This window comes from Carcharodon carcharias, chromosome 13 (assembly GCF_017639515.1).
Source record: "Carcharodon carcharias isolate sCarCar2 chromosome 13, sCarCar2.pri, whole genome shotgun sequence".
NCBI lineage: Eukaryota > Metazoa > Chordata > Chondrichthyes > Lamniformes > Lamnidae > Carcharodon > Carcharodon carcharias.
The window spans coordinates 120,923,168-120,937,708 of NC_054479.1; the positions used below are offsets into that span (position 1 = coordinate 120,923,168).

At 45.8% G+C, this 14,541-nt stretch overlaps 1 protein-coding gene across 11 annotated transcripts in view; it reads right to left on the bottom strand.

The window, feature by feature from the left end:
• LOC121285811 (SRSF protein kinase 2-like) overlaps nt 1-14,541 on the bottom strand; it is a 246,803-nt gene that overhangs the window by 32,851 nt on the left and 199,411 nt on the right. For all 11 annotated transcript variants that reach the window (XM_041202657.1, XM_041202654.1, XM_041202656.1 and 8 more), the window contains 2 exons: nt 8,494-8,731; nt 7,047-7,529 (listed from right to left, as the gene is read on the bottom strand). In XM_041202657.1, coding sequence (XP_041058591.1) covers nt 7,047-7,529; nt 8,494-8,731 — 721 coding nt within the window. The remainder of the gene's footprint in view (nt 1-7,046; nt 7,530-8,493; nt 8,732-14,541) is intronic.

Here is a 14,541-nt window from a genome sequence, read left to right on the forward strand (position 1 = left end):
GCAATGCTCACCATCGCCCCGAACCCTGGTTGCCAACATCCTGCACTTCTTGAGGCTCTGTCGCTACTCCTGGCCCTGGACCACCCTGTGCTGGTTCCTCCTCAGCTGGGGCCACGGCCAGTAGAAGGGCAGGGATACTTTGTGCCATTATTGTGAAGACCTGAGGTGATCTATGAACAAATTGCAGTGATCCATCTAGTCAACGTGTTCTATCTCCTAATCATTTAAGCCAATGCTAATGCCTGTATCTCACATTGGCCTCTCCCCACCCCATCATGATGAAACCCACCTTGTTCTCCTCTCATTCATCCACCCATGTGCATGGAGACTGCAGCACTGGCCTGAGTAATGAATGCCACGTCTGTGCACACACCCTCAAATACCACTGGGCTACCCTCCATCAGCCTTGAGACACATTCAAGAGACTGTTGCCATCACAGACATACCACCACCCCCCCAATTATCAACCATGACCATCTACCTGGGACCATCGAGGATATAAACCAATACATTGTTGTCGTCCCGCACCTCCCCCACCTCCTGAGTCCCAGGGAGCTAACCCCTGCCTCCATCCCTTCATGACCCCCATCCGTCCCCCTGGTCAACCTGAGTTGCCTGTTAGCACATAGTTTACTGCAGCAAAAAGGACAAACCCATCAAGGCCAATTATGGCCCCATCAGTCTATTTTCAATCAGCAACGTGATGGAAGGTGTTGTAGACTTTGTTATTAAGTGGCACTTACTCAGGAATAACCTGCTCACTGACACCCAGTTTGGATTCCACCAGGGCCACTCAGCTCCTAGCCTCATTACAGCCTTGGTTCAAACATGGACAAAAGAGCTGAACTCAAGAGACGTGGTGAGAGTGACTACCCTTGACATCAAGGCCACATTTGACCAAGTATAGCATCAAGGAGCCCTAGCAAAACTGGAGTCAATGAGAATCAGGGGGAAAACTCTCTGCTTGTTGGAGTCAAACCTAGCACACAGGAAGATGGTTGTGGTTGGAGGTTAGTCATCTCAGCTCCAGGACATCACTGCAGGAATTCCACAGGGTAGCGTCCAAAGCCCAACCATCTTCAACTGCTTCATCAATGACCTTCCTTCCGTCACAAGGTTAGAAGGCAGGGTGTTTCTTGATGATTGCACAATGTTCAGCACCATTCATGTCTCCTCAGATAATGAAGCAGTCTGTGCCCATATGCAGCAAGACTTAGACAACATTCAGGCTAGGGCTGATAAGTCGCAAGTCACATTTGCGCCACACAAGCACCAGAATGACCATCTCCAACAAGAGAGAACCTAACCATCTCCCCATGACATTCAATGGCATTACCATCACTGAATCCCCCACTATCAGCATCCTGGGTTACCATTGACCAGAAACTGAACTGAACCAGCCATATACTGTGGCTATAAGAGCAGGTCAGAGGCTGGATGTTCTGCGGAGGCTGACTTACCTCCTGTCTCTCCAATGCCTGTCCACCATCTACAAGGCACAAGTCAGGAGTGTGATGGAATACTCTCCACTTGCCTGGATGAGTGCAACTCCACCTACACTCAAGAAGCTTGATACACTGTTGCTGGGTTAAAATTCTCAAACTCCCTAACAGCATTGTGGACTGCACACAATGTGAACCTACGCAGTGGTTCAAGAAGGCAACTCATCACCAGCCACGCCCAGATCCTGTGAATGAATAAAACAAAAGCTCCTGACCTTGCTAGGATTTCGATGTTATGAGACCCGAGTCAGGGAGCAAGCATGCTGCTGTGTGGTCTTCACCATAGAGAGAACAACACATCTGAGCATGGTTCTCATCCCGTTGACTCATGATTATTACCAGGTCCCTTTAGTCAGTCAATTGTGCTCACCATTAACTCCACCCACCCAAAATAACTCTCCTCTCACTTCGAAGGATCGTACTTTTTTGAATGACTTTGATTCGATGAACACATTTAGTTTCGAAACCTGTCCTTAAGTCGTAGATAATGTTTTAGTAGTTGCAGGCTCTGGAAAATAGGTAGCCCTTTGGAATGAATTTCTGAAGTCACCTACCGAACTACGTTGTTATCTTACATATAGTGACCTGAAATTTTGCTGGAAAAATAACAGAGTTCATGGTGAATACTGTTAATCAATGCATGAAATTTGTGATGAAGAGCTATTCCAAGGACTGCAAGTTAGCACAAATTGCTGGGAGATTTATGTTTCTTCATTGTTTGTCTTGCAAAAACAGGAACTCACATCAATCTGTTTGTATCAAGAAATTGCTGGATGTGTCCTGTAAGAGTGAATTTAACTGACCCCAGAAATTTAGGGCTATCATTTCATGTGGTATGACCCTCTTAATTAGATGATTTATGCTCCTGACTTGTCACTGAACTCCAGAGATCTAGAAAGGGAACAACTGAAACTGTACAGTCTTACTCCTAAAGAGAGTAAATGTTAAGGGCTTTTTTAGATTACTTAAAAAAGTTATTATTTTTCCTTTGTTTTTTTCCTTCCTTAATTCAATCTCTTTTGCTCTTCTCATTTCTCTTTCTGTAACTAATTTGATTCTAATTCACCCCATTTCCTTCCTTCTTCATTTGCTCTTTTTACTTATCTTAAATTTAATTGGTTAAGGAAATAAGATTGTTGGTTTTTCATTTGCAATGACCCCAGATACCCGATATCAACTTATACTTTCAGCAATCTGCAGTACAAAAATAACTGGAGCTGAAGAGCAAGGAAGAAATTCTAAGTCGTAGGGCATGCCGTAAGGGCATGCTCCAGCAAATCTTTGGCCATTTAAAAAAAAATCAACTGATTATGGACAATGCCATAGGCAACTTACCAATAGTTTTAGATTTCTTTCATCTCAACATGAAAGTGCTCTTGTCATTATGACTAAATTGTTTGTTAGATGAATCTACACTCAGACAGAATTCTTAAATTATGTTATCATGTGGCCAAGTCTGGAATACCAAATAATATTTCTCTGATGTCAACTGAATACATTAAATCATTCATCCAGAACATTCATTTAACCCAGTTTATTGCATCGGGAGGAAAGATTTATGGCCAGAATTTTACAGTCGGCGCGCGGGCTTGGTGGGAGCGGTCGGGAAGCCGACCATCGCCTGTGATTCACTCCGCACCACTATTTTATGCATGCAGACCAATTAAGGCCTGGCCAGTGTAAGACGCGACAGCGGCAACAGGGAGAAGGGGGTGGGCGGGGGCTCAATGTCCGCCGGGTCCGACGGCTGCCAGTGAAGTAGACACACCTTGTCATGGAGCTTGTTACCGGTGAACACGGCCGGCAGGAAGGCAGGTCGGCCCCCCATTTCTCTGATGAGTTTCTCACTGCCCTCCTGGAGGAGGTGGCAACATGCAGAGAGATCCTTATCCCCAGGGATGGGGGGAGGAGGGCCCCCCCCAACATCACCAAAAATGCCTGGGAGGAGGTGGCACCCAGGGTGAGCTCCCATGATGTGAAGTATACATGGGTGCAGTGGCTTAAGTGGTTCAATGATCTCCTGTGATCAGGACCGGGAAGGGTGTATACCATGTTGGCATGGGGTCACTTAGCACAGCAGTTAGGAGCAGGAGGCCCTGGAGCTCGAGAGGCGCCATGCACCTAGGTCAACTGGTTGCAGTGAGGTTGGGGTGCCACAGGGAGGTAAGAGTGCAGTGCACTGAGGTCAGAATGTCTGTAATAGCAACTATTCCACTGTTGTCTCTATATTGATGTTAGCCTCGAACATGGAATCCCCATTGATAATGGAAAGATGAGGGCACCCTAATCCAGGTACCAGCCATGCAAAGTAACAGTGTAATGACTTCAACTAATGACATGTGCTTGTTCTTCCTTTCAGGCTTATCAGCAGCTCATCAGGGTGAGGAGCCTGAAAGCCCACCACTGACCCCAGAGGACAGCAACTAAGGAACTGCATCTTTGTCACACCTTCTCAGCCAAGCAGATACCAGCACCTGAATGGGCATTAGGTGGATAGTATCTTGGTGCACAGCGGTGAGGGCACTTCACACTTGCTCGAGGTGCAGGCGGAAGCAGAGGGTGCCCAGGGCGCTGGCAGTTGGAGGATCGCTGGAGGTCAGGAACATGCTCTGTCAGTGGCTGATGTGCCTCTGGAGTTGTCCCTGAGGCAGCAGATGCTAGAAGTTCAGCAGGGTGTGCGAGAAGATCTGGCAGAGATATGAAGGAACGCTTGCCATGATTTCCACTGTGGAGGAGTCCTTGCTGAGCATTGGTCATGCAATGACCCTCATGGCCAAGCACACTGCCTCCTCCATGGAGAGTGTGGCGACTCTCATGGAGAGGCTTCTCCAGGACCTGAATCAGGGGTTCCTGGGAATGCGCTGGGACCTGCAAGCCCTCACACCGGCAATGACATCAGGTGGTCAGTGTCAGTGTGGGAGATGGATTGGGCACCCAATATCCCAGCTAGGTGTCCATCCATCAATGGTGAGCAGGGAGGTCCAAAGCGACCTCACGTTGGTGCACAAGCTGCTTGTTGTCTCTGCGGGCTCCTCTCAGGACGCTCCGGATGGCGGCAGCAGCTCCTCCGCCAGTAACCATGACATCCGATGAGGCTGCAGCAACTGGGGAGATGCCAGCTGTGGCACTGGCTGCTCCCTCCCAGGCGGGCCCAGCACAGGCTCCAGGGGCCAGAGGACGCCCACCAAGGTCATCAAGGCCAACAGGACAGCAGAGTGAACACAGTGAATTGGCTGTCTCCAATGCCAGTACCAGTGAAGGGGGAGCACCTAGACATAGGACCCGCAAGCAAAAACTTAAAGCACCTTAAGCACCACACAGGCTTATCACTGGCGATATATTTTCCCCCCAGTTTTACATTAAATATTATTTGGCGTGATGGATAACACCTTTCAATTTAATTTGTATTATGCATGCCAGGCACAGCATTAAATGTGTTTCTGTTCAACAAGCCTCTGGGTGCTTCATTAGTTCTGCAGATGCAGGGTAACCCATGATGTTATGGGTAATGTGTCTGTCATGTGATCTTGCATCACTGATGTTGTAGACTTCATTGAAATGGACCATATTACATGTTGTTCACCAAGCAAATATTCCTGTCAAGTATCGAGTATGGGGCCTGCAGCCCTGGCATGGGTGGTTCTTATTTGATAGGCTAGCTGAAGAAGTGTTGGATCAAAGCCTCCCGGGTGTCCTTGCCTCCTTGGGGATTGCCCAGGTCAGTGTCGATCCCCTCAGCATTCTCCTGACTGTGCTCGTCCTTGGACTCACTACTAGACTCATCGCCTCATTGCCAGAGCAGCTGCGTCAACATCTTCTTCCTCCACTGCGTCCCCTCTTTCCAGTGCCAGATTGTGGAGAGCGTAGCATTCAACCACTATCAGAAGTGCATGATATGGGGTGTATTGCAGTGCACCCCCTGAACAGTCCAGGCATCGGAAGCACATCTTGAAAAGACCTATGGCTCTTTCTATCACCACCCTTGTGGAGACTTGGCTTCTGTTGTATCGCTGCTCGCCCTCTGTTCTTGGATGCCAGAGAGGTGTCATGAGGCACCTCGTCAACGGATAGTCTATGTCACACAGCAGCCATTCATCCAGCCGGGCTGGAGCACTGAAGAGCCTTGGCATCTGGGAGTGTCTAAGGTTGTAAGTGTCATGGTAGCTGCCTGGGTACCTTGCACAGACTTGCAGAATCTGCATCCTATGGTCACACACTATCTGCACATTCATGAAGTGGAATCCCTTCCTGTTGACATAGGCACCCGGCTCACCCGCTGGCACCTTGATGACCACATGTGTGCAGTCGATTGCACCTTGGATGCAGGGGAACCCAGCAATCGCTGCAAAGCCTCTGGCTTGCTCTGCCTGCTGGCCTTGTGCATGTGGTAGTGAATGAAAGTCAATGCAGGCCCGAACAGAACGTCTGTCACCAGCTTGACACAACTGTGGATAGCTGATTGGGATACTCCACAAAGGTCACCCACTGGCACCTGGAAAGAGCTGGAGACTTAGAAGTTGAGGGTTACTGTGACCTTCAGCGGTACTGGCATGGGGTGTCCGCTCACATAGTCGGAGCTGGATCGCAGCGCTGATCATCTGACAGATGAAGGTCACTGTCTCCCTTGAGGGGTGGAGTCTCGTTTGGCATTGCACCTCAGACATATTGAGGTGGCTGCATCGCCACCTGTAAACCCTGGCAGCAGGATAGTGGCATCTTCTGCAGCCCCTTCTGCCTTGGACTTCCTGTTGGCCCTGCGCCCCTTGTGTCTGCACCTGTCCTCCCACAGGTTGCACCCCTGGAGGCTGAAAAGGGACACCTGGCCTCCTCCCCCTTCTGGCCCTCTCTTCCTCCTCAGAGGAGATGCCTCCAGCGGAGACCACGATCCCCATTCCCAGGGTAAGGGAAGGCTGTCTGATAACTAGAAGGCCCCAAGTGGTATGACTCCTCTGGAATCCTGAACTGAAGCTTCTTATTTCTGTCAATGCAGCTCTGAAGCAAAATGAAGTTGTCCTGTTCAAACAAGCAAGCAGCAGCAACTTATAAGTCAAAGTACAAACAACGCGCATTGGCAAACCCACTCACCCCTCTTATCCCACCCATGGATGAGGTTTTTGCAAATGTGGCCTGCCTGCCTGCCCGCTGTGCTCGTACGACACCCTGAAAATTGTACGGGCTACATAAACTCCCAGACAATTGGTGCCTCAAAGATCTTAACTGGCCTGTTAATTAATGGCAGGTGCCTCCATTTTCACCGCATGCCTGCCGAACAAAATATCATGAGGGTGCGCAGTGATGTCGGAACGCACGCCCGACGTCATCGTGCTTCATATTACATCCTGGCAGGTCAGGTGTGCACCCGCACACCAAAGGTAAAATTCTGGCCTAGGTTTTTATTTAAAAAGGAGTGAAAAATATGTTAATTCATATTCATTAAAACTAATAGCAAATTTTAAAGTGACAAGCAGCATGAATTAGAAAATATTGTTATAACTTTAATTTCTTTATGCATATCTTAACAAAAAAGCAAATATATGCACTCACTTTTTGGCATGTCTCCAGTGCTGGATGCAGAGACAGTTCTACTCCTATCTTGTGATGGACTACTGTCTTCTCGCTCAGTCACTGTCGACCCATCTGATCCACAAGCTGCAGATTCTAAAAGCTTAGAAAACACAGATTCAGACATTTCAGAGAACTCTGACTCAGGGCTTTTATTCTGTCCATTTTGTAATCCTCCATTAAACTGTCCATAAGGGTTACTATTTTCAGCATTTGGTCCATCAATGGGACTATCTTCTGTATTTGGACATTCCTCGTCATCATCATCCTCCTCCTCCTCGTCTTCTTCCTCTTCCTCTTCTTCACAAAGCTGGTCAGGTAAAAATGGACCATTTTCAACATGTCCATTTGTTTTTGGCGACTCATTGCATTCTGGCTCTGTCCTGGAAACCACATTTTCTACTTCATCTTTTCCCACATTTTCTTTCTCTGTGTCTTCCTTTTCTTCCTGATTATCAACTTTATCTAACAGATTAATAAAACAGAAAATTATTCAAATGAAAACATGCTAACAGAACCAAGCAATAGAGCCAGAAGCTGTGAAAAACCAAATAAAAATATATAAAGCTGCACTCAAAGAGTGAAATTATGAAAATTGGAGAGAAAATGTTTATCTAAAAACTGAATGAAATCTTGAAAGTAAAACATCTTGAACTGCTGCAGTCCATGTGGTGTGGGTACACCTATAGTGCAGTTAGGAAGGGAGTTCCAGAATTTTGACCCAGTGATAATCAAGGTATGGCAATATAATTCCAACTTAGGATGGTGTGCAGCATGGAGGGGAATTTGCAGGTGGTGGCGTTCCCATGCATGTGCTACCCTTTTCCTTCTAGGTGGTCGAGATTGCGGGTTTGGGTGGTGCTGTTGAGGAGCCTTGGCGAGTTGCTACGGTCATTTTGTAGATGGTACACACTGCTGCCACTGTGTATCAGTGGTAGAGGGTGTGAAAATTTTAGATGGTGGATGGGGTGCCAATCAAGTGGGCTGCTTTCTCCTTCTTGTTGTTGGAGCTGCACTCATCCAGGCAAGTGGAGAGTATTCCATCACACTCCTGACTTGAGCCTTGTAGATGGTGGACAGGATTTGGGGTGTCAGGAGGCAAGTTACTTGCTGCAGAATCCCCAGTCTCTGACCAGCTCTTATAGCCACAGTATTTATATGGTTACTCCAGTTCAGTTTCTGGCCCAAGGGTGACCCGAAGGATAGATTATGTCAGAATGTAGTTTTGAAATGTTAATCAGTCCTGAAAAGTTACATTAGATCTTTCCTCTTATGATACAAAGGGGGTTAAAAGTAAAATTTGAAACTGGCCACAGAAGTTCAAAAATGTCAAATTTAGCAAATCCTGCAATGCTCATACATACTTAGTCAAGAATGCCATGTTTATGAATACCATTAATGGAGCAAAGTCCTTTTTCAGAACACTTACTGTATTCATTAGGTTGTTCCTCATCTACCGCATGATCTATCATTGTTTCTTTCAGCTCATCTATTTTCTCCCCTTCCTGGTCATTTGATGCAACAGTTGTTAAAATCTCTTCCATCTTCTTCCTCTCTGCCTCTCTCTCCAACTCTTCTATCTCTTGCATACGTTTCTCCAGTAGCTCTGCCTGTCTCTTTTGCTTCTTTTTCAGCTTTTTCTTTTTGTTTTTAGACATTTTTCCTCCCTGAAACATTAAAAAATAGTTTGATAATGCACAACGCTTCAAAATGATGGTACAAATAATCAATAACAATTGCAAGGAGCTGTGAGCCACAAATTTTAGCGAAAGATACAAATACTCCTACAAAGCATCAGTTTACTTAATGTAACATTGCAAAATGAAATCTACATAAGTGCTCATTTGCTTACTTCACTCTTTCAGTACTCAACCGAATTTAAAATACCGTGCGGTTTATTTTCAAAAAGTCTAGAAGTCAATATAAGGAAGAAAATTTAAACAGAGGATTATTTACTTTCAGCATTTCTTTTAAAGGAAACTGTTAGTGCAAGTTGAAGTCTACATGGTTACTGAGTGGGACATGTGAGGTGACTTCAATAGTACAAGGCTTACAAACATTACAGCAGTGATTTACTGATCTCACACGTGGCGCCGAAAATTATGTATGACAAATTATTGATGAGTAGTTATTGTTGCAAGGTAGACAACATGACAGCTAATTTGTGCACAGCAAGGTGCCACAAACAGCAATGTGGGAAATGACCAGACAATTTATTTTAATGATGTTGATGAAGGATACGTGGACAACTGCCCTGCTCTTCCTCAGATATTACTATGTAACTTTTTACAACCACTGAGACCCCAGATGCAACCTCAGTTTAACATCTCATCCAAAGGAATTTTTAAAATTCATTTATGGGATCTGGGTGTCACTGGCTAGGCCAGCATTTATTGCCCATCCCTATTTGCCATTGAGAAGGTGGTGGTGACCTGCCTTCTTGAACTGCTGCAGTCCATGTGGTGTAGATACACGCACAGTGCTGTTAGGGAGTGAGCTTCAGGATATTGACCCAGCAACAGTGAAGGAACGGTGATATATTTCCAAGTTAGGACGGTGAGTGGCTTGAGGGGGATCTTGCAGGTGCTGGTTCCCATGTGTCTGCTGTCCTTGTCCTTCTAGATGTTAGCAATCATGGGTTTGGAAGGTGCTGATAAAGGCGCCTTAGGGAGTTTCTGCAATGCATCTTGCAGATGGCACACACTGCTGCCACTGTGCGTAGGTGATGGAGGGAGTGAATGTTTGTGGATGGGATGCCAATCAAGTGGGCTGCTTTGTCCTGGATGATGTCAAGCTTCTTGAGTGTTGTTGGAGCTGCACTCAGGCAAGTGGAGTGTATTCCATCACATTCCTAACCTGTGCCTTGTAGAGGTTTGACAGGCTTTGGGGAATCAGGGGCAAATTACTTGGGACAGAATTCTTAGCCTCCAGTCTGCTCTTATAGCTACAGTGTTTATATGGCTAATCCAGTTCAGTTTCTGGTCAATGGTAAACCGCAGCATGTTGATAGTGAGGGATTCAGCAATGGAAATGCTGTTGAATGTCATGGGGCAATGGCTAGATTCCGTCTTCTTGCAGATGGTCATTGCCTGACACTTGTGAGGCACGAATCTTACTTGCTACTTGTCAGCCCAAGCCTGGATATTGTCCAGGTCATGGCCGGCATAACTCTGGACATGGACTGCTTCACTATCTGAGTCATTGGGAACATTGTGCAATCATCAGCAAACACCCCCACTTCTGACCTTATGATGGAATGAAGGTCATTGATGAAGCAGCTGAAGATGGTTGGACCCAGGGCACTACCCAAAGGAACTCGTGCAGTTATGTCCTGGAGCTAAGATGACTGACCTCCAACAACCACATCCTGCTTTTTGTAGACAGGACATACCTGGGCAATTTTCCACTTTGCTGGGTAGGTGCCAGTGTTGTAGCTGTACTGGAACAGCTTGGCTAGGGGTGCGGCAAGTTCTGGAGCACAAACCTTCAGTACTCTTGTCAGGATATTGTCAGGGCCCATAGTCTTTGCAGTATCCAGTGCTTTCAACCATTTCTTGATAGCACGTGGTGTGAATCGAATTGCCTGCAGACTGGCATCTGTGAAGCTGGGGACCTCCGAATGAGGCCGAGATGGATCATCCACTTGGCATTTCTGCCTGAAAATTGTTGCAAATGCTTCAGCCTTATCCTTTGCGCTGATGTGCTGGGATGCCCCATCATTGAGGATGGGGATATTTGTGGACTCTCCTCTTCCAGTGAGTTGTTTAACTTTCCACCACTATTCATGGCTGGATGAGGCAGGACTGCAGAGCTTAGATCTGATCTGTTGGTTGTTGCTGTCTATCGCTTGCCATTTATGCTGTTTGACACGCAAGTAGTCCTGTGTTGTAGCTTCACTAGCTTAACACCTCACTTTTAAGTATGCCTGGTGCTGCTCATCACATGCCCCCCTGCACTCTTCATTGAACCAGGGTTGATCCTCTGGCTGGGTGGTAATGGTAGAGTAGGAGTTATGCCGGGCCATGACGTTACAGATTGTAGATGAGTACAATTCTGCTGCTGCCAATGGCAGTGCCTCGTAGTTGCCAGTCTTGAGTTGCTAGATCTATTCGAAATCTATCCTAATTAGCAACTTAGTAGTGCCACACAACACAGGAGGGTATCCTCAATGTGAAGGCAGGACTTTGTCTCCACAAGGACTGTGCGGTGGTCCCTCCATCTGATTCTGTCATGGACAGATGTATGTTTTTCCCTATTGTTGGTCCCTCACCACTTGCCACAGACCCAGTCTAGCAGCTATGTCTATTAGGACTGGGCCAGCTTGGTCAGTAGTGGTGCTACCAAACCACTCTTGGTGATGGACCTCCACCCAGAGTACATTCTGTGCCCTTGCTACCCTCAGTGTTTCGTCCAAGTGATGTTCACCATGGAGTACTGACTCATCAGCTGAGGGGGGACGGTACATGGTAATCAGCAGGAGGTTTCCTTGCCCATGTTTAATCCAATGCCGTGAGACTTCATCGGGTCTGGAGTCGATGTTGAGGACTCCCAGGGCAACTCCCTCCTGACTGTATACCACTATGCTGCCACCTCTGCTGGATCTGTCTTGCTGGTGGGACATACCAAGGGATGGTGATGGTGGTGTCTGGGGCATTAGATGTAAGGAGCACTTTGCAGTGTCGACAGGGTTAAGTATGCTGTTGCCTAGGTTGATGATGAGTAGCTCGCATTGTTTCATCCCTTATTGAGTTGTTTTTAGTGGTTTGAAACAACTGAGTGGCTTGCTGGCCATTTCAGAGGACATGTAAGGGTCAACCACATTTTTTGTGGGTCAGGAGTCACACGTAGGCTAGGCCAGACCAGGTGAGGACAGCAAATTTCCTTCGCTTAAGTGGGTTACGGCAATTGACATCATCATTAGACTTTTAATTCCAGATAATTGCATTGAATTCAAATTCCACCATCTGCTGTAGTGAAATTCGAACATGGATCCCAAGCTCTTGGGTCTCTGGATTACTAGTCCAGTGACAATACCACTATGCCACCTCTTCCTCCAAATGGATGGCAATTCCAAAAGTTCAAAATGCCCTTCGTATTGCCACTCTAGATTATGTGATAAAATCTCTAAAATGGGGCTTGAACCATTACCTTCTGCTGTACAGTTGAGCACACACTGAGCCATAGCTGATACCGAATTCATTTCTGCCAACTGTTTTACAGTAAAGACAGAGTACCTAGAATTCTGCAGCACTTGAGTACCATTTCTGTTGTAAATCCAAGCAATAAATGTGATTCTGCAGCAAGTCTGCCTATAGTTTGCAGGCATCTCAATCTTAAAATTATTTTAAAATGTACAATATAGACTGTTAATCAAGCATTTCTTACTGATAATTAGTTGATTTTGATCTATTTAACATCAGTTAAATCAGGTTAAATCCAAGTACCCAGGAGCTGTTTAGCTCTTTGCATAAAGGGGGCCACAACTGTAATATAAACATAGAAAATAGGAGCAGAAGTTGGTCATTTGGCCCTTTGAGCCTGTTCCGCCATTCAATATGATCATGGCTGATCCTGTATGTCAATGGCATATTCCCACTCTCTGCCCATACCTCTTGATGCCTTTATAGTCCAGAAATCTATTTCCTTCTTAAATATATTCAATGGGTTGGCCTCCACAGCCTTCTGTGGAAGAGAATTCCATAGGTTCACCACTTTCTGAGTGAAGAAGTTTCTCCTCACCTCAGTCCTGAATGGTCTACCTTGTATCCTGAGACTGTGATCCCTTGTTCGAGACTCCCCAGCCAGAGGAAACATCATCCTGCATCCAGTCTATCCATCCCTGTCAGAATTTTATATGCTTCAATGAGATCTCCTCTCATTCTTCTAAATTCCAGTGAACACAGGCCTAGTCAGCCCAATCTTCTCATATGATACTCCTGCCATCCCAGGAATCAGTCTGGTGAACCTTCGCTGCACTCCCTCTATGGCAAGTATAGCCTTTCTTAGGTAAGGAGACCAAAACTGCATACAATACTCCGTGTCATATCATCAAGGCCCTGTAGAACTGCAGTAAGATATCCTTGCTCCTGTACTCACGTCCTCTCGCAATAAAGGTCAACATACCATTTGCCTTCTTGACTGTGTGCTGCACCTGCATGCTTGCTTTCAGTGATCAGTGTACAGGACACCCAAGGTCCCTTTCTACATCAATATTTCTCCATCTATCACCATTTAAATAATACTCTACCATTATGCTTTTCCTACCGAAGTGGCTAACTTTACACTTATCCATGTATACTGCATCTGCCATGTATTTGCCCACTCACTCAACTTGTCTAAATCGTCTTGGAGCCTCTTAACACCTACCTCATCCCTCACATTCCCACCAAGTTTCGTGTCATCAGCGAACTTAGAAATATTACATTTGGTTCCGTCATCCAAATCATTGATATATATTGTGAATAGCTGGGGCCAAGCACTGATCCCTGCGGTACCCCATGAGTCACCGCCTGCCATCCCAAAAAAGACCCATTTATTCCTACTGTCTGTTTCCTGTCTGCTAACCAATTCTTAATCCATATCAATATATTACCCCCAATCCCATGCATTTTAATTTTACACACTAACCTCTTAAGTGGGACTTTATCAAAAGCTTTCTGAAAATCCAAATATACCACATCCACTGGTTCTCCCTTATCTATTCTGCTAGTTACATCCTCAAAAGTCTCCAGTAGGTTTGTGCTGTAAATATTCAGTCTACATCATCAGTGATGTAAGATCACATGACAGCAGAGCATGTTGAGAGCCTCATTCTAAACCTTATCCCGTATATAGTTAGAAGAATGTTTAATAAATGTTAAAGTTTACCAATAGCCTTTCCTGCAACAGCCTCTATAAATCCAAGCCTGGGACAACCTAAGCTAAGACTCACAATGATGATAACAGATGAAGGCAGCATTACAGACAATGGAAAAAGCGCTGAGCAAAAAGCTCAGCAACTGAAAAAAAGCAGGAAGCAAAATGACTGTAAAGACAGCACGGGGAAAACACCAACAGAACTCGAAGAAATGCAAGAGTGAAGAAAAGTCATGGAGAAAATCTTACCCTTACCAGAGTGCTTTGAATATGTGGAAGGCCAGGAGCAAACCGCGAAGTGAAAGAACTGGTGTTGTAGGTTTACCAAGTACAGAACTGCATTGGAACTAGCAGAAAAGCCTAACAAGGAACAGATTAGCACTTTCTCTGCACAAAAAGCAGTAGTGCCGATGATGTAATGGTTCGCCGGGGCATGAATGAAGAAATCGCAACATACAAAAATGTTATAAAAGCTTTTAATACACATTTCAGAAGGAATATAATCACAGAAAGGACCAAGTTCAATTTATGTAATCAAAGACCAGGAGATAGTGTAGATTCCCTCATTAAAGATTTACGTCAGTTAGCTGAGAATTGCAAATATGGAGCCCTGAAAGGCAAA